General features: G+C 37.0%; 2 protein-coding genes across 3 annotated transcripts in view; one reads left to right on the forward strand and one right to left on the reverse strand.

The window, feature by feature from the left end:
- Vps13B (vacuolar protein sorting 13B) overlaps positions 1 to 25045 on the forward strand; it is an 88864-nt gene that overhangs the window by 44950 nt on the left and 18869 nt on the right. For both annotated transcript variants that reach the window (XM_076134290.1, XM_076134291.1), the window contains exons 44-66: positions 301 to 411; positions 778 to 931; positions 1385 to 1515; positions 3041 to 3134; positions 3590 to 3803; positions 4328 to 4511; positions 4913 to 5061; positions 5562 to 5700; positions 6159 to 6282; positions 8021 to 8130; positions 16544 to 16728; positions 16887 to 17033; positions 17518 to 17716; positions 18360 to 18568; positions 19376 to 19449; positions 20750 to 20934; positions 21279 to 21394; positions 21582 to 21670; positions 22240 to 22370; positions 22848 to 23005; positions 23408 to 23533; positions 23997 to 24108; positions 24482 to 24658. In XM_076134290.1, the coding sequence (XP_075990405.1) occupies positions 301 to 411; positions 778 to 931; positions 1385 to 1515; positions 3041 to 3134; positions 3590 to 3803; positions 4328 to 4511; positions 4913 to 5061; positions 5562 to 5700; positions 6159 to 6282; positions 8021 to 8130; positions 16544 to 16728; positions 16887 to 17033; positions 17518 to 17716; positions 18360 to 18568; positions 19376 to 19449; positions 20750 to 20934; positions 21279 to 21394; positions 21582 to 21670; positions 22240 to 22370; positions 22848 to 23005; positions 23408 to 23533; positions 23997 to 24108; positions 24482 to 24658 (3318 nt within the window). The remainder of the gene's footprint in view (positions 1 to 300; positions 412 to 777; positions 932 to 1384; positions 1516 to 3040; positions 3135 to 3589; positions 3804 to 4327; positions 4512 to 4912; positions 5062 to 5561; positions 5701 to 6158; positions 6283 to 8020; positions 8131 to 16543; positions 16729 to 16886; positions 17034 to 17517; positions 17717 to 18359; positions 18569 to 19375; positions 19450 to 20749; positions 20935 to 21278; positions 21395 to 21581; positions 21671 to 22239; positions 22371 to 22847; positions 23006 to 23407; positions 23534 to 23996; positions 24109 to 24481; positions 24659 to 25045) is intronic.
- On the reverse strand, positions 8268 to 10043 carry LOC142986085 (survival of motor neuron-related-splicing factor 30-like). Its single transcript, XM_076134293.1, has one exon. The coding sequence runs from the start codon at positions 9500 to 9502 to the stop codon at positions 8714 to 8716; it is 789 nt and encodes a 262-aa protein (XP_075990408.1). The 5' UTR covers positions 9503 to 10043; the 3' UTR covers positions 8268 to 8713.

A 25045-nucleotide genomic window follows, 5' to 3' on the forward strand; every position in this document is an offset into this window, starting at 1 on the left:
GTCTTTCGGAACACCTTGTCTAAATGACATTTGATGAATTGATATTTATATATATATATTTTTCTCTCATATTTCTCCTTGAACAAAAGTGCTATTAGTATTGTGAAGAAAATTATATTGTAAAGCATAGAGCACTAACTTGCCTTTTAGATTGGATTTTTAGTCAAATCACAGCATTTTTAATCTTAATAAAATAATGCTAACGCGATAAAAGAATTACAATTTACAAATCACGATGTACTTTCTTTTTTAACTTATTTATATTGGTATTATATTAATGTCAAAATAACACGTTTCCAGCATTTCACGGAGCTAGCAAGAAACTCGGAGGGCAACGTGCCTCTAATACACGTGACACTACAACAACCGAACTTGTACTACTGGAGGAAGAAGGGACAGAAGAGCTTACAGGTGAGAACAACACTATTATACACTTTTATATCTTGATGAAAGAATCATTATAAGATAATTTAAGAAAATTGAAGCAGGGTTGAAGCAAAATAAGCAATATTTTCATCAACGATGTTTGTTTATTAAACATTAAATGCTACTTAAGGCGACTTCTTCGAAATTTAGATAACACTAATCTCCTTAATACATAAATATATAAAATATCGAATTTGATTCAAATTTTCATAGTAAGCCGTCAAACTTAGCGTTGTGATCTTAGTTCTAACTACTTATAAGAAAGGAGCTATGAGCTACAAGAGTATACTATAGTAGCCTGCAATTGTATAGAAACGGTGATAATTACTAAACTTTATTATAACATTTCAGGTATCCCTATTCAACGCATGGGTAGGGCTAGGCATCGGGCAGGTAGCTGGTCACTGGCACCTACCGATACTGTGCACTAAGAAGGGTCTGCCGGACCCCGTGACCGACATACCGCCCGCGCTCGCCACTATGAAACTCGTCGCACCTGTGTCTGGTGAGAAAATAGATCTTACAATACTTACCGCTAAATTGCTTGTGTTTCGAGTGTCTTTACAAACATACAAATGACGCGTTTATTGTATGAATACCGATAACAAATACAGTCTTATCAAATGTGAATTTTGTTTCGTCGAATATATTGAATTTACGGCACGCAGTAGTGTAGAGGTATTGACGTAGTAGAAATCACCCTGTGTACTGATTTGCTATGCTAAAAGAAACCGAAACAAAATGTAACATCCAGATACATTGGTTTATCAAAGCTACAAACAACCTAAACACAAAAATTGCACTTAAATTAATTCTATATAGTTTGCTTGACCGAAAAAAAATCACAAACTTTCGTATTTTTAAATACTCATAGGATTGTACATCGTTACCTTAGTTAGCTTTTAATTTCTGCTAGTCTACTATAGTCCCGAACTAATATATAAACTGCATTCTACAGCGCCTGGTGTATTCGTGCCCACCATGTCGAGCTCAGCGGCGCGCGGCTCAATCAAACTCGACATCGAACGACCGATCAACATAGAAATATGCACGGACAGACTGCGACGACTCAAAGGCATCGTAGCTTTGGTAAGTAGAGAAAAACTATCGCATAACCATCTAACTAAGTTTTCAAAATATTGCCTTAAGCTTGCTACACTCATATTCGGTTCGGCAATATTTATTAAGCAACAAAACCGACTCGACTCACTTGTTCCGCTTGTGCCGATAGGGTTCGTATACATTCAGTTTTGCCGCCCAGCTAGGCCGATTAATGCAGAACCGAATATGTGAATATGTGTGCAGTAAGCCTCACTAATAAAATAATAAGAGATATTGCTGGTTATTGTGAGCGATAGTAATTTTAATTCACTACAAATACAAGAGCTCTGAGCAACGCTGTGCGTATTGTCAATAATAACAGTTTCAAATTTAATATTTACAAGCCATACTGTAAGATGACTAAGAACAGGATAATGCAAAGGGACGGTAGATTTAATTTACAGGCATGGCAAATGCTATGTGCAACGCTGTGCGTATATTAGTCAATGAAACCTTCTCGTTTCGTAATAATGACTATCTATACTGTAAAATTGCTCAGTACAATTTAATTAATGCATACAGTCAGCAATTGCGATTCACTTCCAATACAAGGTCTATGTGCAACGCTGTGCGAATATCTAACAGTCAGAACTCAGAATAAAAAATGAATAGCCCAATAAGAAATTGATATTTGATTTGAAGGTGCATATGCTAGAAATGCTGCATTTTTATTGCATTGCGCGTATGCTGGCTGCAGTTCTGTTAGAAGAACGTAGCTGCCTGTGTGTACATACTATTTTATACCTCACAGTGCAGACCAATGCAAAGTGACTAAAGGTCAATATCATAAATTGAGATACAATCCATGCTGTGCGTATATCTATAAATCAAAATGCACTATTTAGATATCTATATTTTGATTACAAACATACATACAATCACGCCCTTTCCTCAGATTAAGATTATTCGTTGGAATATGAATTTCATGCGAAATCCTGCCTAGCTTTGCTCTCACGAAATGATACGTTTTGTTTGTTTACGAATTAGAGAATGCATACTGTTTGCTAAACAAATTATGTTATGTACCTCGCAACCATAGAAATAAAAATTAGGAATCTAGGTTAATAAACCAATAGGTTAGCAATGATTCAAGCTGTTGCTCCTTATTTGCTCGTGGCCGTGCTGTTTCATAAACCTGAGAATAAATTCTAAGTACGAAGTATGTTACATTTACTTCAACAGCATAAATCTGTTGCTACAGCAAAAATGTGCAGCCGCTGCGTTGCTGGTGTGAATCTTGAATCAAGATGGTGATATAAAAATATAGTAGGTACCAACAACAAAAACATTGGCGTTAAAGATAAAGTAAAGAAAAAATGCAATATAGTAGCCAGTGCCGTGCACTCACGCTCTTGTACATACCTGACTGTTAATTTAGCTGGCGTAGAGGGATGAACTGTTTCATTTAAGTTGAACATTAATATTATTGTATATTTTCAAGTAAGAATAATTAAAATTGCATATTAAGTGTTGCCTGTCTGTATTTGTTTATACAGCATGTTGTCATTTTCAGATACAACAAAGTTTACGTGATGAAGACGAAGACGATATCGACAATTTGCCGTCTGATGATTATTCGGCGCTTTACAAGTTGCGACGACGATTTTGTAAGTAAAAACTTTCTTTATTTACTATATTAAATAAATAATACTATAAAATACACTGCTAAACTTAAATGAGTACATTGAACAGAGTGTTAAATTTTTGCATTTAAGATTTACGAACTTTGTCACTTCAAAATCTTTTAAAATTATTTCCAATAAGAAAACCCTTCAATAGTACAGTCTGCATCAAAAGTCGATGGTAAAGTTAACATGAAAAATCAATGACCACAATCAGATTTATAAACCAGACAAATACAAACGACAATATAGCTAATAGTGGTTTTAGAAAACACGCCGCTTAAAAGACAACAAAAAAAAACAATTACTGTCCCAGTGCTGGGCATGGGTCTCCTGCCAATCGAGGGAGGGTATAGGTCTGGAGTCCACCACGCTGGCCAAATGCTGGGCTGTTGTATGCCTTCAATGAATACTAATTCTAATCAATATATTTTAAACAGTACAAGAAAACATCGAGAGCATCACAATCCAGACGAGTCAGATCGGCGTGCACGGCGCAGAAGGTGCCGCCGGCTGGGACAGTGCGTGCATGCAGATAGCCGCCAGTTCACGTCCCGAGCGAGTCATCGCCCGCACGCTACTCACCGCGCTCAGTGCTTCTGCCGGACCGCCGCAGGATCGACGACATATTATTATGCAGCCTGTTATGATGGGGTGAGAATCGATTTCATATTTCAATAACACTACGACACTCAAAATCTAATGCTACCCTTATTTATTCCGTGAGTGGACCTTTAAGCCAATTATGGGAAAGTAAAGAGTTGTCACTTGGGCCATACGCAGTCAAGAGTCAAGAGTCATTTCAGTAACAGTACGACCCACAAGGTCCAACGCTTACCTTATTACCCAAGTATGGGAAAGAAAAGGGTTATACATAGGAGTAGTGAGGAGGTATATGCCAAACAAAGCATCTGAGTTGTTTCACTTTCACATTGCAACTGGCTCGAACTGGAAGAAATTTCAGAAGAAGCTTTTCATAAAACATTTCATATTGCTTTCCTCCATTCTTCGTATAAATTGCGATCGAAATTATAAGAGAGATAAAACAAACAGACAATCGATTAGACCAATTTATGACCATATCATAGTCTTCAGAAATTGTTCAGACAAAGAACCCCCTGTAAAATGAAACTTATGTCAAGACATGAAACTCTATAACAAATATAATTTGAACCCAGAATGGAGATGGAAGCGACATGGGAAGCGTGGCGTCGCGCTGAAGGTGGTCCGGGCGCTCGGGACCCCACCGTGACTATCGGTGTGGAGGTAGACCGCGTCACCATAGACTTGCGACCCTGCGAGCTTGCCACTATCAATAGACTGCACCAGGCTGTCAAACTACTGCTCGGACGAACACATGAGGTATATATCAAATTATTGATATCAAATGAATCTATCACTAGCCAGGAATGGAGATAGAGCCTTTTGAAAAGAGCTAGCAAGAAATACACTTGGTTGTTAATTATCCTATTAAAAAATAAGCTATTCAAACCAATATCAAACACAGAAATAACCACACATTACGCCTCAGTAATGCTTTTAAAATAGTCACTTCATTCACAGACTCAAGTCGATTTTTTAAATCACAATTGTTTCACTTCCTAGTAAGGTAATGTTAAAGAAAACCGTGTATTTAAAAATATAAAGTCACATCTTATTTTTACTAACCACATAATAAAGAAATACTAAATACAGACGCAACCTTCTACAAATAAACTAAACACTACCCATTACCAGTTATTAACAATATCTTTCTATTGCAGCCGCCGCCAGCTCCGGCGAACAGTCAGTTCTCTCTGTTCAAACAAAGCGGCGCGTGGCCTCAGTCCTCTCTACAAGACCTCAACCAACGACTCTCCTCCATGTCGGCTGACAGCGACGCACACAAACATTACTATACCGACGACTTGAGGTACGAACACAATGTAATCTAAATATTAGATCTAGCTTTCCTCGACTACAAAGCGAAATACACTTTTTTCACTCCCAATAGGTCGATTTTTAATAGGCTAAAGGCCTATGTTTGGACTGGGTTTAGTTGGATGCATGAGTTAGCCGTGAGAGCAGGCAATAGATATATGATTGCGGGTTAGCTAAATGATCAATATCGTCACACCACTATCACAGCTCCAATCGGCGTGTAATCCATATAATGACACTACAAAAACTAAGTTCTCACAAATTTGGGAGATATACGGAGACCTACGACACAAATATGAACTGTGTCTTTTATCAAACTATCCTGTTCCACTGTTGGGAAAGGTACTATCGTAAAATTCTTTACCCGTCAGTCACTAGCTCACGCCAAGCCTCCAGGCATTCCAAGTCGTTACACTAACAGATTCCCCGATGTTAGACATTATAAAAAATTTAAGTAAATTTGAAATATTAATCGTATTTGTAATTCAACAGGAGCGGTGCATTCAAGATCCTGACTGGCAGTCAGTTGCCTATGGCGTACCAAGTGATGTTGCACCGTAACGCCGTATCCTGGCGCTACCCGCACCCGAGGGCCATCACTCGCGTTGTGGCTTTCCCTCTACCCGGAGCGGTAATACATACTATTATTATACTTATTCTATATGCACTAAGGTCCATACTTAGAGCAGATCGCAGCCAACAAAGTAAACTCTAAATTGAGACAAGATTGGCAAGAAATACCTGATTCTGAAATTACTCATAACATGAAGATTCCCAATATCAACATCAACATGGTATATAAAAGTCAGGCTTCTGACCAAGGCTATGCTATGAAATTCACCCCCTTTTATCCTCCCTTAGAGCTCCTTTAAACTTCCTAAGGAATCTTATTACCAAATATTTAAAAAAAAAGAAAATATATATTGACTATCAAATGCAATTTACAATGTAGTTCTCAGTGCCAGTAACAAAATTGAAAAGAGAGCTGAAAGGAAGGCTCTCTTAACATAAACGACTATTTCATACAACTAAATATGGATGCTTAGTAATGTAATGTTTGTAGATTAAAATGGACCTTTTCTTCCTTAGGACCAAGAAGTAGACTGTGTGTTGGAGCTATACTCACAGATGCTGGACGCATGGGAACCTCACACCTACTTCAAGATACCCATCGGTGAACCAAGAGAGCTCAAACTATTTGTACCTCCGCCAGGTAAGATATTTCACTATATTCTTTACTTGCTTTTATAAGAACTTACAATGGTAATGGCTCACCATTACCTGGCCTAAATTATATGCAGGTTAAGTAAAATGGACTTTATAGCAAAGTATCACGACAAAATAGGGTGACCATATCATCAATACATACAAAATAACTTATTTTTAATCTTAAAATTTACAAGTCAAATCTTAATGGAATTTGTATGAAACCAAGTGGAAAGATCTACCTTTCAAACAAAAAAAGAATAATCAAAATCTGACCACCCACTAATAAGATGTGGAATAAGGAACATAAAAATCCAACTAACTAGGAACCCTTATATGACCTATAGGTCATTTATTTAAAATATGCACTTGATCACAACTTGTCACCTATATGCTCTCATCTGGACACTGACTAACTGACTGTGGATTATAAAAAGCAGCATTCATCTTTTCTGTATTTAGAGAGAACCATTAAGCTTGCCCTGGTTTTGATCCAGTTACTCTACTGCCAGTTATAAGCCAATCCATAGCTAAAATGTTACTATCTCTGCTACATATCATTATAATGCTGCCAAATATTAGCCATTCTTAGGCTAAAATGTTGCTTACATCAACAGTCACTAACACATGATTAAGATGAAAGAAGAACTAAATCATCTTTCATGCCATATCACACAGAAATGATCAACTTACTTGCCATGAAGAGAATCTCTGTTCTACACAGGTTTCTTATCTAATTGTAAATAATCACTCAATTAATACACTATTGCTTACTAGTTGTAAGAAAATAAGTCCCAGTCAATGTATATTCAGCAAAAATATATGATTCTATCTAAGTGACAAATCAAGGCTTGGTCGAGTGAGCCAGAACACTTAGATATCACTAATCTGAAAACATTCTAGTTCTTTCTGGAAGACCAATATTAGATACCATAAAGATATTCTATGTGTTCATAAATACTTATGATTCAAAGCCATTTTTAGAAATATCAGGTAATTTTAAGAGTTTAAGCACTACATTTTATACTTTCAACAAAATAAATGTTAAGGTAGTAAATTATGGCCTAAATTGAATCTAGATTCCTAATTACTTACGATTCAATCCACCTTTCCAATATTTTTATAAGAAATGCTGAAACAAAGCTGCATATTTTATAATTCTATTCAAAGAAATGTATCTACTACCATTAAGGTATTCTGGGATGAGCTATATATTATTATAAGCTATCTTGATATAAATCAAGATTTATAAATACCTATGATTCTATGCCATCTTTAGAAATATCAGTAATTTAAGAGCTAACACCTTTACATTTTATAATTTCAACAAAATAAATGTAAAGGTAGTCTATGATGACCTTAGTTGAATCTAGATTCATGAATACTGACTATTACTTTACTTTCCAAAGTTCAATTGAAACAAAGCTTTCTGATTTCAATAAATTGAAATATTTGTTACTAATAATGGACTATGCAATGACCTAAGTTAATTCTAGATTCATAAATACTTACCTTAATATCCCTACTTTCGAAATCTCAGGTATATGAATGATACAAAGCTTTACATTTTGGCAATATTTTATATTTTGACCTCAATGATAACCATTTTGGTCTGAATCTTTTTTATTGGATTATAGAACATTTATGACATGGATTTGGCTTTGGCCAATACAGACATTAAGATAAACATTCAGATTTAACTAGTGAATAGAAAACAAAAGGTACATTTGTTACATTCTTTTCAGACGCAGTGTTTGCAGTTATGTGGAGGTTCCGTGCACTATCAAACAAAGAGCCAAACTTGTTACCTTATGAGTTCAACCATCTCAAGTTCTTGCCGAGAAACGAGCCTTTGGTAAGTCACTTCACTTATACACATACACATTACATTTCTTTTATCATACACTCATTTACACAATACACATATACTATTAAATTCGTCACTTCAGAAATGTTTCCTTATTCTACTATAATTTTGGGTGTTTCCACATAAAAATGTACCACATTCATTTGTTAATATATTAAAAACATCCTTACTAACTATGAGATCACATACATTAAGTAAATAATGTAAATAGCTACTAAAAGCACCACTTGCTACAATCCCTGCATACTTGAGCCACTACTACTGAGCTAAAATATTACATAATACAATGAAAAATTCAGACACTTATGTTTCACCACCTATGTTCAAGTTGAATAATTTCAACTGAGTGTTTTACACATATGCTTTCACTTATAAGATGTGGTGAAACCAACACTTAATATTATAAAAATTATCACATTTAGATTATGTACCTTTAGACTAGAATTTACCTATTAGACTAGAATGATAATCCTACCTATGCATTACTAGCTATGCACATATTGTTAGGTGTTTCATTGAACCTGTGCTGTAATCTCCATCTTGTTTGCTCCTAACTTAACTACCTAGTAAATTAGCCACCTTTCTTCCATTTCTCACTTTGTGTATATTCAGTCATAGGTAAGCCTGAGATCCCACAAGTACCAACACCAACTCGCCCCGCTTCATTGTTTGGGGAAGCGAATATGCTCTTTGACCGTACCCAAGGTTTTTTAGTGGCTTTCGATTGTTGAAACTTGAGCCATTTTGTTTTATTTTTTTCTCGTTCATCTGATTGCTGCTTTAAGCGCTCTTGCCTCTTTTCTTTTTTCTTCTGAAGGTACTCCCTGTACTTTTTACTGTATTTTTCCTTTTTTGTGTGTTGTTTCACACTGTCAATTGGTTTTATGTCTTCAACGCTCACTAAGTCTACCGTTTTGTAACCATCATACTTAACTGTGAAGGTGTCCTCATCAATACCAACAATGACAGCAACATAATATTTTTTATCTCCCCTCCACTTGGCCTTGCACCTGTCCCCGACCTGCCAGGTATTATCAATCTGTGGTAATTGTGGTCCAATCTGGGGCTGAACCGGAGGTTCAATGTGGAGCCGAACTTGGGGCTCCACATGGGGCCGAACTTGGGGCTCCACGTGGGGCCCAATTTGAAAGATTCCTCCAAAATATCGAGATATATTAGAACTGCCAGCAGCAGCTGCTGTGTCCTCTGCACTTTCTATAGTGAACATATTTTTGGCCAGACTAATGGCTATCTGTATATTAGATTTTAATTTCACCAACTCATCACGATGAGGGCTATTCACTAAAGCTGCTTCCACCTGCTCCAGTTGCAACTCATAACTTCTTAAACTATGTTCCATTTTTGCGAAATATAGTGTGCGCGCTTTTATATTTAAATATTCATAATTGCAACAAGTTGCCACTGCACTCTATCAGTGTAAAAGCAAAGTAAACTTTTACTGTATCTATTCAGAAAAGTGTCGTCGCCATTTTGTAGAACGAACTTTCGGGACTCGGTATATCACTGTATAAAGGTAGATAGGTTTCGAGCGGTAATATTTAATATATACTATAATAGGAAGATAGATTTCCAACTTATATAGTCAATGAAAACAGGTATTTATCCTCAAGCTCAATCATGTTACACTGATTCCTCCATAAAGTAGCGCTTTCCTGACTATTTTATGCAATTATTTGATGATACGTATAGATAGTTTTACAGGATCACTACTTTGATGAGTCGACTAGGTACATTATTTACTTAAGTTAGGTATAATGTAATCACAATTTAAGGGCATTGTGAGTAGCCAATACGTTAGTAGTTTTATTTTAAAGTGCCAGTCTGTAAATCGCTGATACTAGCTTTAATAGAAAACTATGCACTTTTTTTGTTTTGATTTACCGGTGAACAGCAAATAAGATCAACAAGATCAAATCTGTCACTGTAGCGTTTTGTTGTATAACATTTTTATCTTCTCATATCCTTCACAGTCCAAAAGCATCATAAATTTTATTTATTTGGTCCGATAAAAACCTTTATCATAAGTAGTACATACAAACTATAAATACATAAAATTACGTCAAAATGTAAGTACATAAATACGTTTTTTTCGTCCCGCATACAAGCAACTAAACGCAAAGCAAGTACGTATTGATCGAATGAACGTTTCAGAACGAAGGATTTCCTCTCAAACCTCGAAATGTCAGTGACTGGCGGATTGTTTAGTAGTATGCATTGAGTGTATTTTTACTTTTTCCAGGAGTATTTTGATTTCTTAGGATTTTATTATAAATAGCGGTGTCCGCCTCATTGGCCATAACATAATCCCCATTTTAAACTTAATTTATGGTTATAAAAATATTTATTTAAGGCTCGTAGCTTCCCTTCTGCCAGCCTTTTATAATCTTGGATAATAATATCACTAAAAGAGTATGTGCTTTGGCCTTTAGGTTTACTTCGAATATCAGCTTTTATTTAGTTAGCATTAATCTAGCAGCATGACGTAGAATTGCAGAATTTAGCATTAAATCAGGATCGCCATAAAACTACTTACATAGTGTATAGGTAGACAATAATGACAACTGGGATGACACTGATACTGAGCATAATACGATATACAGTTAGTTAAATGTAACTATAAATCTAAGATATTTTGCAATAACCGAGTCTAGCAATAACTTGGGCGTGGTGTAGTATCTTAATTCTTAAGGGAACAGTTAGCAATAAACTTAGCCTCTCTTATTCAGCCCCTAATAATTAAGAATGTAATTAAGGGAAAATTTATTTGAAGAAATGTGGATTAATTGCCTGTTTGCAATTTGCAAAATAACAGTGGATAATGAACAAATATGGTAATACACATAATTAGATTAGATTGAATGACACTTATGAGCATGGACCTCACATCCATCTCCCTTTTTTTATTTATTGTCTTTGCCACACTTACCAATCTGGTGCTCATCTTATCGAAACATGTCCCGCACATTTCCTAATATAGTCTCTGCGTGCCACTACATACTCCTCTCTTCTTTAGGTGTAATGATAGTTATTGTATGTAGGTATAATTGAAATTGTGACATAATTGATCTCATATAGAATAATTTATATAGGAATACTTCTCAGTAGTACCCCCAGAGTCTGACCATGTGCCCGAAATATGTAGGTTTATCCCCTTTTACATGTGACTAACATTGCTAATAGTGAAACAGGTGTGTTCCTTACACCTCAGCAGACAATATCATGTATAACATGCATGGTACTATGGATATATAAAATAGTAATATGCAATGGTGCTTATAACATTTAAATTAAAGATGTATCTATTACCAACAAGATACACAAAGACTAGCTATGTTATTCTGGGGTCTAGTTATGTTATTCAGGCACATACATTTAACCAGACACCAACCACTTGAGCACACAATATTTGGACAAGCCTCTGTTGCAACATCACAAGTATTAGGTACTATAAATGGAGAAGAAAATAAAACTAATTGTGTTATTATATTATGGTACATCTATTGATGCATTATCGGTGCATCTATAGGTTTGAGAGGTTGCTTATACATGCCTTTTTACATTTCTAAAGGTAAATTTTGATTGATGAATGTCAGTCACAGCAGTTTCTACACATGTCTTCCTAGGACTCAGTGCATTATACTGTGCGGTTTTTATTCCTTTTTAACACTTTCCTTTATGAAAAAGTGTTCCAATTTTTTCCTGTTCCTTTTCATAATCTGATTAAAAATAAAATAAATAATAATTTAGTGGCCAGTATATGCAGATACAATAGAGAAATCTATTAGGAGAACAATTGACTGTAGGATATTTTATAATTAGGAAGCTAGAAGGTAACTAAATATCTTTGCAGCAAGGTTTGTGTTGTTAACTTTTTTAAGCTCTCTCCAAAATGATCTGGTTTCTGCCAGATGCCAGCGTCATATCTAAATCTACTCAAAAATTGGATGTGTAATGGTGGTCATGCAGTTAATTGCTAACTTAGGCAACATTTGGGTTAATAACAGTAAAGAATTAGGAACTTGTACTTACTTAATAATGAACCTTAACCAAGCCCTACTTACCAACACTAACAGTACTAACATCTTTGTAGTATTTTCGTGAGAACCAAACATTATTACAGTACTATTTCAGTTAAGGATAGTGCCTATTATATATTACTTACACACTTTCACAAAAGTATCTATTGTCTTGTCTACAAATGTCTAATTTCCTTTGATTTACTCAAGCAATGATGATACCAGATTTGTAACTAAAAATAGTATGGAATAGAACAAGGGGATAAGAGATCATAATATCATAGATTACTTCAGTGAACTACTGTATCATAAGGGTTAACTTGCCACTGTACATTCTAAAATCTACAATATTAAGAGAACAATTTCGTAAATAAAGCATTTCCTACTAGTCATTGCAATTACATCAATACTTGAATAGTTTCTATCTAGTCTTTAGGAACACTTCTTGTTATTGTATTACATGAACAGCTTTCTGTCAAGTACATATAATGGGTATTGCAATCAGAAAGGCAATAGCAAGTCATCACACATAGGAGTAGTACAAATGTATTGAGCAAAATGAAATTCACATTAGCAGGGCTTTACATTTTAAAATTAATAAGCAAATTCTTATTAAACAACTCTATTAGACCACTATTGCAACTTAATAGGTACTCTCAACTAAGGAAACAAGAATGTAAATCTCTCCTTCATGTTGCACTTGTTCTTTTAGCCACCTAGCCTACACTACATTGTTCTTATGTTTAGAAACCATAAGAACCTACTTTATAGACCAAAAATGTGAAATTTACAAGAAGTATCTACAAATCTATCATTACAGAACCTGATTTGTACAACTTTAGACTGGGGATGGCTTTACAAAGGGAAACATTTTCGTGGTTCGAACTGCACTGGAAAGGCTGTGTGGTTTTTAGAAATATAGACTACTCATCCAGGGTTTTACCTATGTTGTTGTTTACTTACCTCAATAAGGAAATATAGTTAGATGTCTGACAGAATAATCCTCTATTCACAAATATTTATTTCACTTGTCATACAGTCTGCTTGATCACAGCGAGCTGACACACTTCTGCACACATCTCTTACTGACACTGCCTTGTTCACAACAATTACTTTACAATCCAGAACTTTTCCACTAGTGTAAAATGTGGTAAGGGCTCAATCAAATAACATTTGAGTTCACTTACACTCATCACTCATACTCAAGTAAAACCACAAACGCATCCACAGTATCCACACAGCACATTGTAAAAAGATCACCAGTTATACAATCACACACAATACTTTAAACAATATCCCTGATACACACTTTTGTCTGGTAATACACTTCTCACTGCTTCATTGACACTTCATCCATTTCTTACTAGTCACTGTGTATATCTTCCTAAGCCCGCTTTCACAAATATATCTTACCAATAGACCAGATTGTGCATAGGCTTTGATTTGGCAATCTTAATTCTTATAGGGGCTGTGTAATATACTTCATAAAATTATAATAAGCAGAGAATGTTGTTAAGAAAAGAAAGATTTGTTTGCTGTTAGTAAACATTTATTGAATACAATTAAAAGATAAATTTTGCATTCACATCACTATTTGACATGACTAGAATCAAATTTCAATGGGAGATCTCAACCGTTGACTAGAATGAAGCTTGGCACACATTGAATCATTTTTGCTTCACCTTTAGTAGAATTAACTACTTACTACACACATTAAACAATTATTTGGAATAAAATTTCACAAATTTGCTAATAAAAATAGTAAAGCTTAACTTAGAATAATTATACAACAACAACACTTGTTTTAGGCCTATGAGAACCTTGCTCTCATATAAATGAATATTTTTTTTAGGAATAAATAGTTCTAAATCTAAACTAAAATATAAATTGTATAAATTATAGTAAAACCCGTATCAAAATACAATGCTCAGTTTCGAAGAAGTATTAAGCTCAGAAATATACAGATATGGATAGTAACTTTTGTTCATAATTTAGTAATATACAACTGAAAAATATACCCTTGTCCTATTTTAGTAGATGGTTGTTATAATGTTCAGATGTTTTGTTGGATACAAACTTATTAACTGGGTTAAATCTATTAACTGGTGAAAGGTGCTAAGAATGCCTAAATGGATTGATTTGTTAGAATGGATCCATATCAACAATAAAAATATCAGCTGCATCATAAAAGTGATGCAACATGAAGGTAACTGATAAATACATAGAAAGTATTATATGAGCCCACAAGATCCTAGGCCCACCAGAAAATATTATTAAAATGACACTGAGATTATATTGATTAAATTGTAGACAATTATAGGAATGCCCATCATCATGCCTGTTTCTGTTGAAAAAAAGAGCCTGAACATGTTTGCTTTATATGAAAATATGTTTAAAACCTTCCTTTAAACCTTGACTATGTTTAGCTGTATTACTTGCTGATTATTATACAGAATATTGATGAAATCATTCCTTATATCCGGCTATTACATGGTGTTTAGTTTGGTACATACTATACAAGGTGTTTTCTGTTTATTCAAGTTTTACCACATCTGTTGGAAACTACTGTCTACTTATAGAGACACGCTACATATATATCAATATCACATTCCATTTTCACCAGGGGCGAACTCAGTCATGGGTTTGTTTGAAACTACAACCCTTCCAGTCTCATAGTCAGCCGATACTTATATTTGATACATACTCCAGGTTACATAATTAAGTATATATAGAGCTATGCTGTGTTGCGCTACCTGCTTTATTAAGTCTCTTCTCTCCTCCTAAATCATATAAGATAACAAACAAATGTGGTCACACTTTGTAACAAAGTGTAACATGCAATGCATTTATTATTTATTTACTCGCCCAGTGTTCTGTGTATAATACACTCGCTTACGTGCACATTTCAAAACTGTTTATCAAGCTACTTAAAGTTCTCTTTTTGAAAAAACATAATAATACATAGTCAGCTTAGCTACGCACAGCACAGCATAGCTAAACGTTGTCTGGACATCTAACACAAATACTAACAGCGAGAAGTTTGATAAAATTGTCGCAATTTAGTCGTTGCTCTTCCTCTTCCTGGAGCCTCCGGCTGGAGGCTCACCAGCACGACGAGCCCGCTTGGCGCCGCAATTGTCACACTCGTCCTCATCGTCGCTGGGGGGGCGCTTTATGCCGCCGCCTAAGGTTCTCACATTTTTATAAGAGACATTCTGAACGATGTCGCACGCGAAGTACACAACTCGGAGAACACCTTCCCTGACTATTCCTTCTATAATAGCTTCGTAGAAGTGGCCATCCACGTCCCACTTGGCTAGGCAAATCTCACCAATTGTCCAGCCCTTTGTGGTTCTTAGTTGTTGTGCCTGTGGGGGCATTTCTTCATCAACGTCCATCACGAACGCTGCTCTACGCTGGTTTCTTGTGCAATTGGGGCACTTGCAGTTTATCGGTATTCAACTTGGTTTAGACGAGTGCTGTTTTGGCTTACGAAGCTGAACTCAAACAAACGGCTCGTCGCCGATCGATGTCAAACGCTCGGAACTACTCGGAAGCGAGACAAGTCGAGAGGAGTGATCTTTCTGTTTCGTTCTGTTAATCCATAATTTATGAGTACGCCCAAATACCTTTCCGTTTTCTGCAAAACTCGCCATGTTATGAAACATTCCGTCAACTTCTGTCACTCTGTAGCGAAATGTTAAATAGAAAACATATTTTAGCAGTATCTACTATAACTAGAATATCTAGATTTAAAGTTATAATGTGTTTATGATTAAGCGAGTAAAGCTATTTATTAGGTGTTGTGCAGTGAAAGGCAATGACGACAAAACTACTTTTGGTTTCTGAACGCAATGCGTCATTTTGAGATGAGAACTACCTATGAGTAGGGTGACCAATATGACCGAATCTATAAGTGCTGTTGTATAGAATTCATGTAATTTTGTATCGAGTTTCGTGATAGAAAGTAAGTTATAAATTATCTAAAACTAGGCTAATAAATCTATCACAAACAGTACTATTCAGAGTCGTCGCCCTACACTTGTAAAAACATAAACTGTAGCCTATTTCGATCGCGTCCTCGACGTTTGCACATTCTGAAACCGCGTGGGCCGGTAAGTAAAAATTAAGTGATAAGTAAACCATGTAAATTTTTTTAAGTGCTAGCATAACAAAAAGCAATAGTTACACGTTTTATAATGGTGATCTCTTTTTGTTCTTCCGTCTTGATTTTATAAGCGTATGTTCGTGGTCGCTTGCCTGTAAAATATTCTAGAAAATTGTTTTAAAAAAAATCAGTATAGTATATTTTTGTCTTGTCTGCCGCGAGAACTTTGTGATCTTATATTACTATTGTTTGGCAGTTAACAGATCACAATGCGCACAAAGACTTCACACCGCGCTCATATCCTGCGACTGCGGAACAGCTATCTGGAGTGCTTCGTGTGGACTCGTACTTTGCCCCGCGACTGCTGCCACGCACCAAACTCATCGTACGCGTCCAGGAGACAGAACTGCATTTGTACAACTCATTGCCGTTCCTCTCTAGGTAAGTTATATTTTTTTGTGCAAATAATTTTACTATCCTACAGATAGATAGCTGTATGTATACATATTGCTGGCCCCTTTTGTACATGTTGAATACAAAACTCCAATTTTTTTTTAGTTACAGTTTTTTTATTAATGAATAAATTATTTGTTTGTTAGTCAAGCAACAGCACTGGAGGGCTACTACGTGTCCCGTCCGCTGATGCGCAGTCATCGCGTGCTGAGCGTGATCGCGCGTAACTCCAAGTTGCACGCACAGCTCGGCTCGCCCTCCGGCGTGCTCACCATTGTTGATACTGCGCTTTCGTGAGTCATATGTACCTCTATTATTATTTATTTTAACTTAGATTTTAAATCAGTAGTTACTTCTTATTTTATGCATTTGGATCGACAGTATCATCTTGGATAAATTGACACGAATGTGCCTTCGTTGCGCGCTAGATAATGTGCGTGACTATTGCGCTTCAGTCTTTACAAATAAATGCATCTACATGATCTGTGCTTATGTGCACATGTCTGAATATGCCCTTGTAGTGAATTTAACTGTTAAATTTCTATTCCGACCGTAATAGTGGACCTGTATTTTGGACATCAATCCATAAAAATATCTGCTATGCTAAACTTTAATGTCTAATACCTGGTTGCTGAGCACATTTAGCGGTAGGTTATCTACCTATTTAATGGCACGTATTTTACTTAAGTCTAAACGCTATTGAATAGACAAACTACCGCTAAAGGTACACGGAAACTGGGGGTAAAGGATGAATTTTTAAATGTTTGTTTTTACCAGGTCGGATATAATGGACTGCGCGACGGGCACCATGGAACAGCTGGTGGACGAGTTCCGCGTGCAGGCGGGGGTGTCGTGCGCGACGGAACAGCCGGCGCGTGCACGCGTCGCCACGACGGGCGTGCGCGTCGCGCTGCACGTGCCCAGGATGCGCACGCTACACGCGCTGCTCAATGACTGGAATACTGTTGTTGATGAGGTAGCTATCTTTTTAAGTACTATTTTGACTTGTTCCCCATTTTATAATCTTTGACGCAATTTAGGTGTTATAATTCGAGTACTACGTGTGCTTTGTGTGTTTTCTAACCCTTGGCGAAACAATAGGCGTGTAATAATGCCAATTGCTTCTGGGTTAAGGGTGCCTTACGTTTTAGAGAATAAAGTCTTTCAAGCTTAAAATAAATGCAAAACAGCTATTGCTTTTGTGGTTGTTATGTAAATTGTTATATTTTAGGAGATTTTTAATTTAATAATAAACTATTACTATTAGGTGAGAGGTGCATAATATTTTTTTGGCCGTGGTGACTTAGCGTAGAATCGAAATGGTCTTACTTTAAAATGGTTTGTTCGATTTCTAACAACGATTAAAAACAAATATTTTGCAACAATGTCTTATCGAAAAGCCTTAAAAACCCCAAACTTACTTTTGACCTAATTTATAATATTAGTATAGATTAATAATTAAGCAAATAGCACGACAATATTGTAAAACTGTATTTCAAACTTTTAAAATTATTGCGGTTTATACATATTATTACATTAAATAAAAACGGTAAAATATGAAGATAAGCTATGCCTTACTTATTACGGACTACATTACTAATGTGTAATGTTTTTCCCAGTACATCCAAGACTCATCATCGATCATATCTCGCGAGGAGCCGGCAGAGAAGCTGCTGACTAAGCTCGAAGTGGCTGCGGCAACGGCAGAGGCGTTGGAAGGACGCGTGTCGCTGTGGATACATAACAGCTGTGCGTCGGCACTTCGTGTGGGACAAGAAGGCACCGATGAGCTTGTACCGCTTGGACCCGGCGCCAGACTCGCTTACAGGTACATTTAGTTTATAACTAGCTGACCCGCGCAACTTCGCTTGCGTCCAATAAGAGAGAATGGGTGAATTTTTTCCCCGATTTTGTAACATTAATTACTGGTACTCTGATCCTTAGCCTATGTCCTTTCTCGGGTATCAAAATATCTTCATACCATATTTCATGCAAATTGGTTCAGTAGTTTAGGCGTGATTGAGTAGCAGACAGACAGACAGACAGAGTTACTTTCGCATTTATAATATTAGTATGGATAATAAAGCACGTGGTTTAGCTAACAACAGCCGCGCGGAGCGATCTCTAAGGTACAATTCAGTTGCGATTCAATTGAGATTCTAACGTACAGACTAGATCAATGTTTTAATGTTATGGCGTTGTTTTTGACATTTGAAAATACATAATCTGAAATAAGTCGTTCGTGTATTTAGTAGTTCGTGGTTTAATCAGCAACAGCTGCGCGGATCGATCTCTGAGGTTAAGCTACGCTTGCCGAAGTGGTTCTGTGGATGGGTGCCCATCAGATACATATCGAGCTCCTCCTCCTTACGTTAAATTGTGGGTCCCGTCTGTAATTTTCAAAGATCTTTGACAGTCAGACAGTAGTCAGGAGATTGAAAGTCTGACGATCATTTACCGAAGGTGTGTTATAATCCCGTAAGTGCCTCTGTGACGCGGTCGGTATCCGATTGCTGACCACGGGGTTTTCGACAGTAGTGTTTAAAGATTTGCCGTCATTTTATCTAACAGATAGGTTATCTTACACTTTTTCATAAGCTGCGAAACTGGCCCTGATAATTATATTTGTCAACAGATGGCGAAGTCCTTCGGCACCGAAACGACTTCGTCTTGCGCTCGCCAACCCTACAGCCTGGCATTGGTCTCAAAGTAAGTTTCACTTAAGTTTTGATTGCATAATAACGGAAATAGTTGTTTTTGGAAAAATTCATTTATATTTATGGTTTATTTTATAATTTTAAATATGATAAAACGAATGCTTTCTTGGCGTTTCTTTTTGAGCCGATTAATTACAAACATACCTACTTACATACAAATCTTTCCTCTTCATTATATTAGTATGGCAAGTATAGATAACAGTGAAGGTACCCGAAAATGTTTTTAGTGTATCATATGTTATATTTTTCTTTGAAAACTATTGAAACCCGGTCGAAGCCCGAGCGGGGCGCTAGTAATATGAATTAAAAATAAATCGTACATTACAAATAGATTTTCCCATTAAGTTGGACTTTATAAATTTTACTTATACAGTGAATGAACTGTCACTTATTTCAACTCTTTCTCTTCTATACACCCATCTCTCTACCGAAACAGTCGTTATGCTTAAACAGACACTAACAAAAGACAAACAGGTATACTGTATGTATAGAAACCCCAGACAGAGGGGTGCGGCCCAGACAGAAGGGTGCGACCGCTGTGGGGTGCTCCAGGTGGCCGTCGATCGATGCCAACGGGGTATAAGGTGGGGGCTACTTAGCTGTCTGGCTCGCCGTCTCGCGTTCATTTTAATATACCGCTTCATATCAAACGGTCGGAACCTATACGTTCTACTTATAATATAAAGCTGAAATCTTTGTTTGATCGCACTTATCTCTTAGTGTGTAAAAATCTTCTAGTAAATTTGTTGAAGGAAGCTATAGGCAAACATAAAAATGAGTAATAAGAGTGGATCAGCAATAAAGAATGTAGCGAAAACGGGAAAACTAAAGTGGCGTGAACGGCCGCTAGTCTATTATGGAGACATGGCAAGAAGTTTGTGGAGTTGTGAAGATCTCTCGCGTTTTAAACTGCGAATCTGTCTGGAACGGTACGACGTAATGAAAACAAAATTCACCGTCTGGAAGATTACGCTCAATGTGTGAGTAAACAATACTAAACACGGGAAAATTTGGTCAGCATGCTCGTTATAAAATCTGTGTACAGCGTTGTTTGTAATATACTAAATACCTAGCAGTAGCGTCGCAAGTCTTTGTCATAGCTTAACGACTGTTATATTAATTGAACACAACTAGAACGGTTTTCGTGGACTCCAAAGCACGGAGATGCTCAGTTGAATAGCTCTAAGCGGCAATATGAAATGTCTTCTCTAAGGTGGTTAAATCCACTGATCGATCACCGGTGACCTCAACTATGAGTATCATCGTTTGAAAGTGTATTTGTTTGCTGCCAGGTATACCCTTCACGGCGGGCTCCTGCCGCGTGAAGCTGGAGGATCCTACGGAATCGGACAAGAAGGGCGGGCAGGGCACGGTGAGCGTGCACGTCAAAGTAGAAGAGAACGGCGCCCGGAGATACATGCACCTCTCCGGGAGACTCGCGCTAGCTAATATGTTGCGATTTAACCTGCTTTATAAGGTAAATACCATGTTATTATTAATTTACAAAACAGTTGTCACGACGGTGTAGACGATCCGCCGTCTATTTAAGAGCTTGCGAGCTCACTCTAGGCTCTCTCTTAGGATTCACTAGCTAGGCGTAACCTCTGTCTGTTTGAATGGTCAAACTGTATTTTTCTCACTATTCATTTGTCTTGAAATTCATTGTTTAAGTAATTCAGTTGTATGTTTAAAAAGCTTGTTATTTTGCTTAAGATTGTCTTCTTTTTACCCCACTTTAATCTGATCACATAGATTACTTTAGGTAGTTTTTATTATAATACCAATAGTATCAAAGTAACGATATGATTTGTTTGTACACAGGTGCGCGCCCGTAACCGTGAGTCGAGTCAGTGGCAGACGGTGTGTTCGGGCGAGGTGATGTCCGAGACCGTCGGCCGCAGCGTCGTGTGCAGCTCCGACGCAGAAATGGTGCTCAAGTAAGCTAAATCTAAATCTATATATAAAAAACTCATAGGTGACCGACTGACGGACATAGTCATCTATCAACGCACAGCCCAAACCATTGGACAGATCCGGTTGAAATTTCGCATGCAGGTAGATGTTATAACGTATCTATATGAGATTTTGCTATGTATTATATTAAATACATAATTTTATTTGCAGAATTAAGTTTGTGTCCCACGAGACTGGCTGGTCCGGTGACATACCACTGAAGGAATGTCCCAAAGAGAATGTTCCTTGGTTGGTCAAAGGTGAGCCCATTGTTAAAAATATTAATGTAAATTTTAATTTATGGAAGTATCCAGGTTTCAGTTGCTTTCTATGTATGCTTTTAAACTTAAAGCACTGATAGCCGAGTAGTGTAAGTTGGCATCTCCCAAGTAAGTGGTCGATGGTTCGAACTCGGGGCAACACACCAATGACTTTTCGGATTGCCTTGATGGAATACAAAGTCCCCGCAATTGGCCAGAATGGTGGACTCAAGGCCTAGCCCCCTTCCTAATTACGGGAGTAGACATTTGCCCAGCAGTAGGACATAAATGGGCTCAGGCTCACGCCTATTTCAGACACCAGTCCTCACACATATTCATTGTCTGTCACATAATATGTGGTTAAACTGTATTCTGTGTTCTGTAATTTGTGAGGAGAATAAATAAATATATCTATTATTATTTGTACGTCTTTCGTATATCTCGGGACTACAGAGTCCAACACGTAGAGGCCTTTTTAGACGGCTTTAATCTTTCAATAATGATATTATTCATTACATTATTATCAGAAAAGACGTTAAGTTGAGCAGTACATAATTGATTTGTTATAGTACCGAGTGAAGGCGACATAACATACGTATCGGTGTGGTGCCGGGTAGTGCGAGCGCGCAGTGACGGTCGTATACTGGCTACCGTGTGGCCGCTCTACGTGTTACACTCGCATCTACCGCTCGATACTGATGTAAGTATATTGTACTTGTTCATTTTATACCTAGTGAAGTTTCGTTACTAAGTATTTCATAAAGTACGAAACCAATGAAACTTGACTCTTCTCAACCTACAGTAATCTGTAGGTTGAGAAGAGTCAAGTTTCATTTAAATAAAGCTTGGAAATTAATGAAATCGTGGAAACAGTCATTCGAAATTTTGTTCAGAGTTTAATTTTAATTGAATTTAATAGGTGCCCCGTTTCGTGTGTGTGGTCATTTAGATATTGTTCTCACAGGATCAATAGTTTTCAACTCATTGGAGGGCTTTTGACAATTCATGTAGATATTTCCAAGTACTGAAACTTATGTAAGTTAGAACTTTTTATCATACTTGACAGAGACATGTTTATTACCAGTTTGCCAAATGGCGTTTGAACGACAACACACACTAGGAACATCTATATTGAGGTTAACACTACAAAATATATTGAAAACATGACGTATTTCAGGTGCTAATCGTGACAGAGAAGAGCATGCGTGGTCCGGACACGGAGGCCGAGCCGCCGCCAGCACCGTTGATACAGTCGACGCCGGGTCGCGGCGGCAGCACGCATCTGCTCGCGCCCGGCACCACGGCCAATAGACATACACTCTCTTTTCAATATAGGTAACTACAATTAGTTTACTATGGACAATGTCAAAATTTTAGTAATTATTCAGACTTTTTGTGAATTGTTTTAAGAAATGATAATTAAGTCAAAGTAAATGGCTATTTAAAAAATCTGTTTTGTACATTTCATACGGATTTCTAATATCCCCATTAGCCTAATGTTATTCCTACTTTTATTGGTAACTTTATAATTTTAGTTACAGAATACCAGTAAATAAAATGTCTAATAAAACCTGCATCCAGTGAGACTAGAAGCCGACTCCAACATAGTTGAAAGGCTAGGCTGATGATGATGATACATGAATACTTGTCCTTCTTATAATAAAAGATTACTTAAAGCTGTATTTTTTTGTTCGGAAATCATCCGGTTTTCTAATATAATTATTGTTTTGCACACAGGAACATCGAATGTCCGGTGACGCGGGAGGCGGTGCCTCTGCATTACGGCGTAACGGACACGTCTGTGTTCGACAAGCGCACGCCCGTCACACACATCGACGAAGTCGTACAAGAAATATTACAATGGTGAGTAACGAAATTGTTTAGTTTTACCACTGTTATTGTTCAATGTCGAAGGAAGTGTATTTGCTTGCTAACCCCTAAGATGCGTAATTTGCTAACAGACAAAGCCTTAACTGAGACATGAAGATCTGTTTGGAAATAAGTAGTAAATATCGTATTTCCAAAATGGCAAATAAGTGACGCAAGGTTCTCAAAAAGCTAATTCATTCCTTAATAAGTGCAGTAGTCTATTTAAAAGTTGTATATATGGTTGCGTTTTTCAGTTTGTGGGGTCTCCACCCTTTACCAGTCCTAACCTCTTTTTCCAAGATGGCGGCTGGCCGCCATCTTGGCAGACCATTGCGTAGGGCGTTTTAAATCGACTTCTGTTCTATATCGGTCATAATCTATTTACAATTTAAATAACTTTTCGTGTAAATTAAACTGTTAAGATAAATAATAACACGATTATATATGTTTTGTCTAGGTTGGAGCGTTCAGGTCGTCACGCGAAGTCAACGTGGCCTTACTCTCTAGTCGCCAAGCACTGGAACGGGCCGTGGCAGTCGGCGCTGCTTCAACCACGGTCTGATGTCACTGTGAGTCACACTACACACCTCACCAAGACTACATATTAAAATTATACATTTTACCAGTGATATAAAGTATTATTTAAACTTTAGAATAAAAAAACGGAGCGACTGCCTATCGCAACGCCATAACCCAGTTACCTAGGTTATAACACGATATCCTTCGGTAAGACTAGTTGTCAGATTTTTCTTTGAAAACGACAACCGGGACCCACAATGGATGCGTCTTCCGAAACACAGATTTAATTTTACATATCTATATAGATCGAGATATATTGTTATCTTGTTAAAATGTTAAACACATTTTCCTGCAACCACATTTCAATTTAGCTATAAGCAAATTTTCGTTTAACATTTGCTTATATCATATACTTATGTGCAGGTGCGTTACCAAGCGGTGCGTGCGGGCGGCGGGTGCAGCCTCGAGATACAACTGTGTCCGGTAGTTCTTCTGTGCAACGCGGCGCCCATCACGCTCACGCTGCGGGCACACGACGCGGCGCCGCTCTGCAAGCTCGAGTCCGGCTCTGCGATATCACCGCCGTCTGCTATACTTACGGTAACAATTTATATGTTTTAATCATATATTACCGTATTTGTACTTTTGTTTCAAAATGGTTGCAGCAGTCGAAAAAATGCGAGTTAAAACAGTTTTTAGTTTCAGTTTTTATATATTTTTTAATTTTTTTAATACTGTGTTATTGGCGGAATAAGGCATAAATCCAGGATCGCCGCGAAGCTAATTATGTATAATAATAATAACTGTATTTTCATAAAAATGGCTTTATACCTAAGGCTAACTTGCTGACTGCTGAATGTTTTAACGCCATACTACCACTGGTGTCATGGCTACGAATTCTACGCATGATACAATATTTATTTTGTATAATTCACAAGTATTTGTTCTTTGTATCCGGATACTTGTAGATTTTGTATTACATACAGA

This window comes from Anticarsia gemmatalis, chromosome Z (assembly GCF_050436995.1).
Source record: "Anticarsia gemmatalis isolate Benzon Research Colony breed Stoneville strain chromosome Z, ilAntGemm2 primary, whole genome shotgun sequence".
NCBI lineage: Eukaryota > Metazoa > Arthropoda > Insecta > Lepidoptera > Erebidae > Anticarsia > Anticarsia gemmatalis.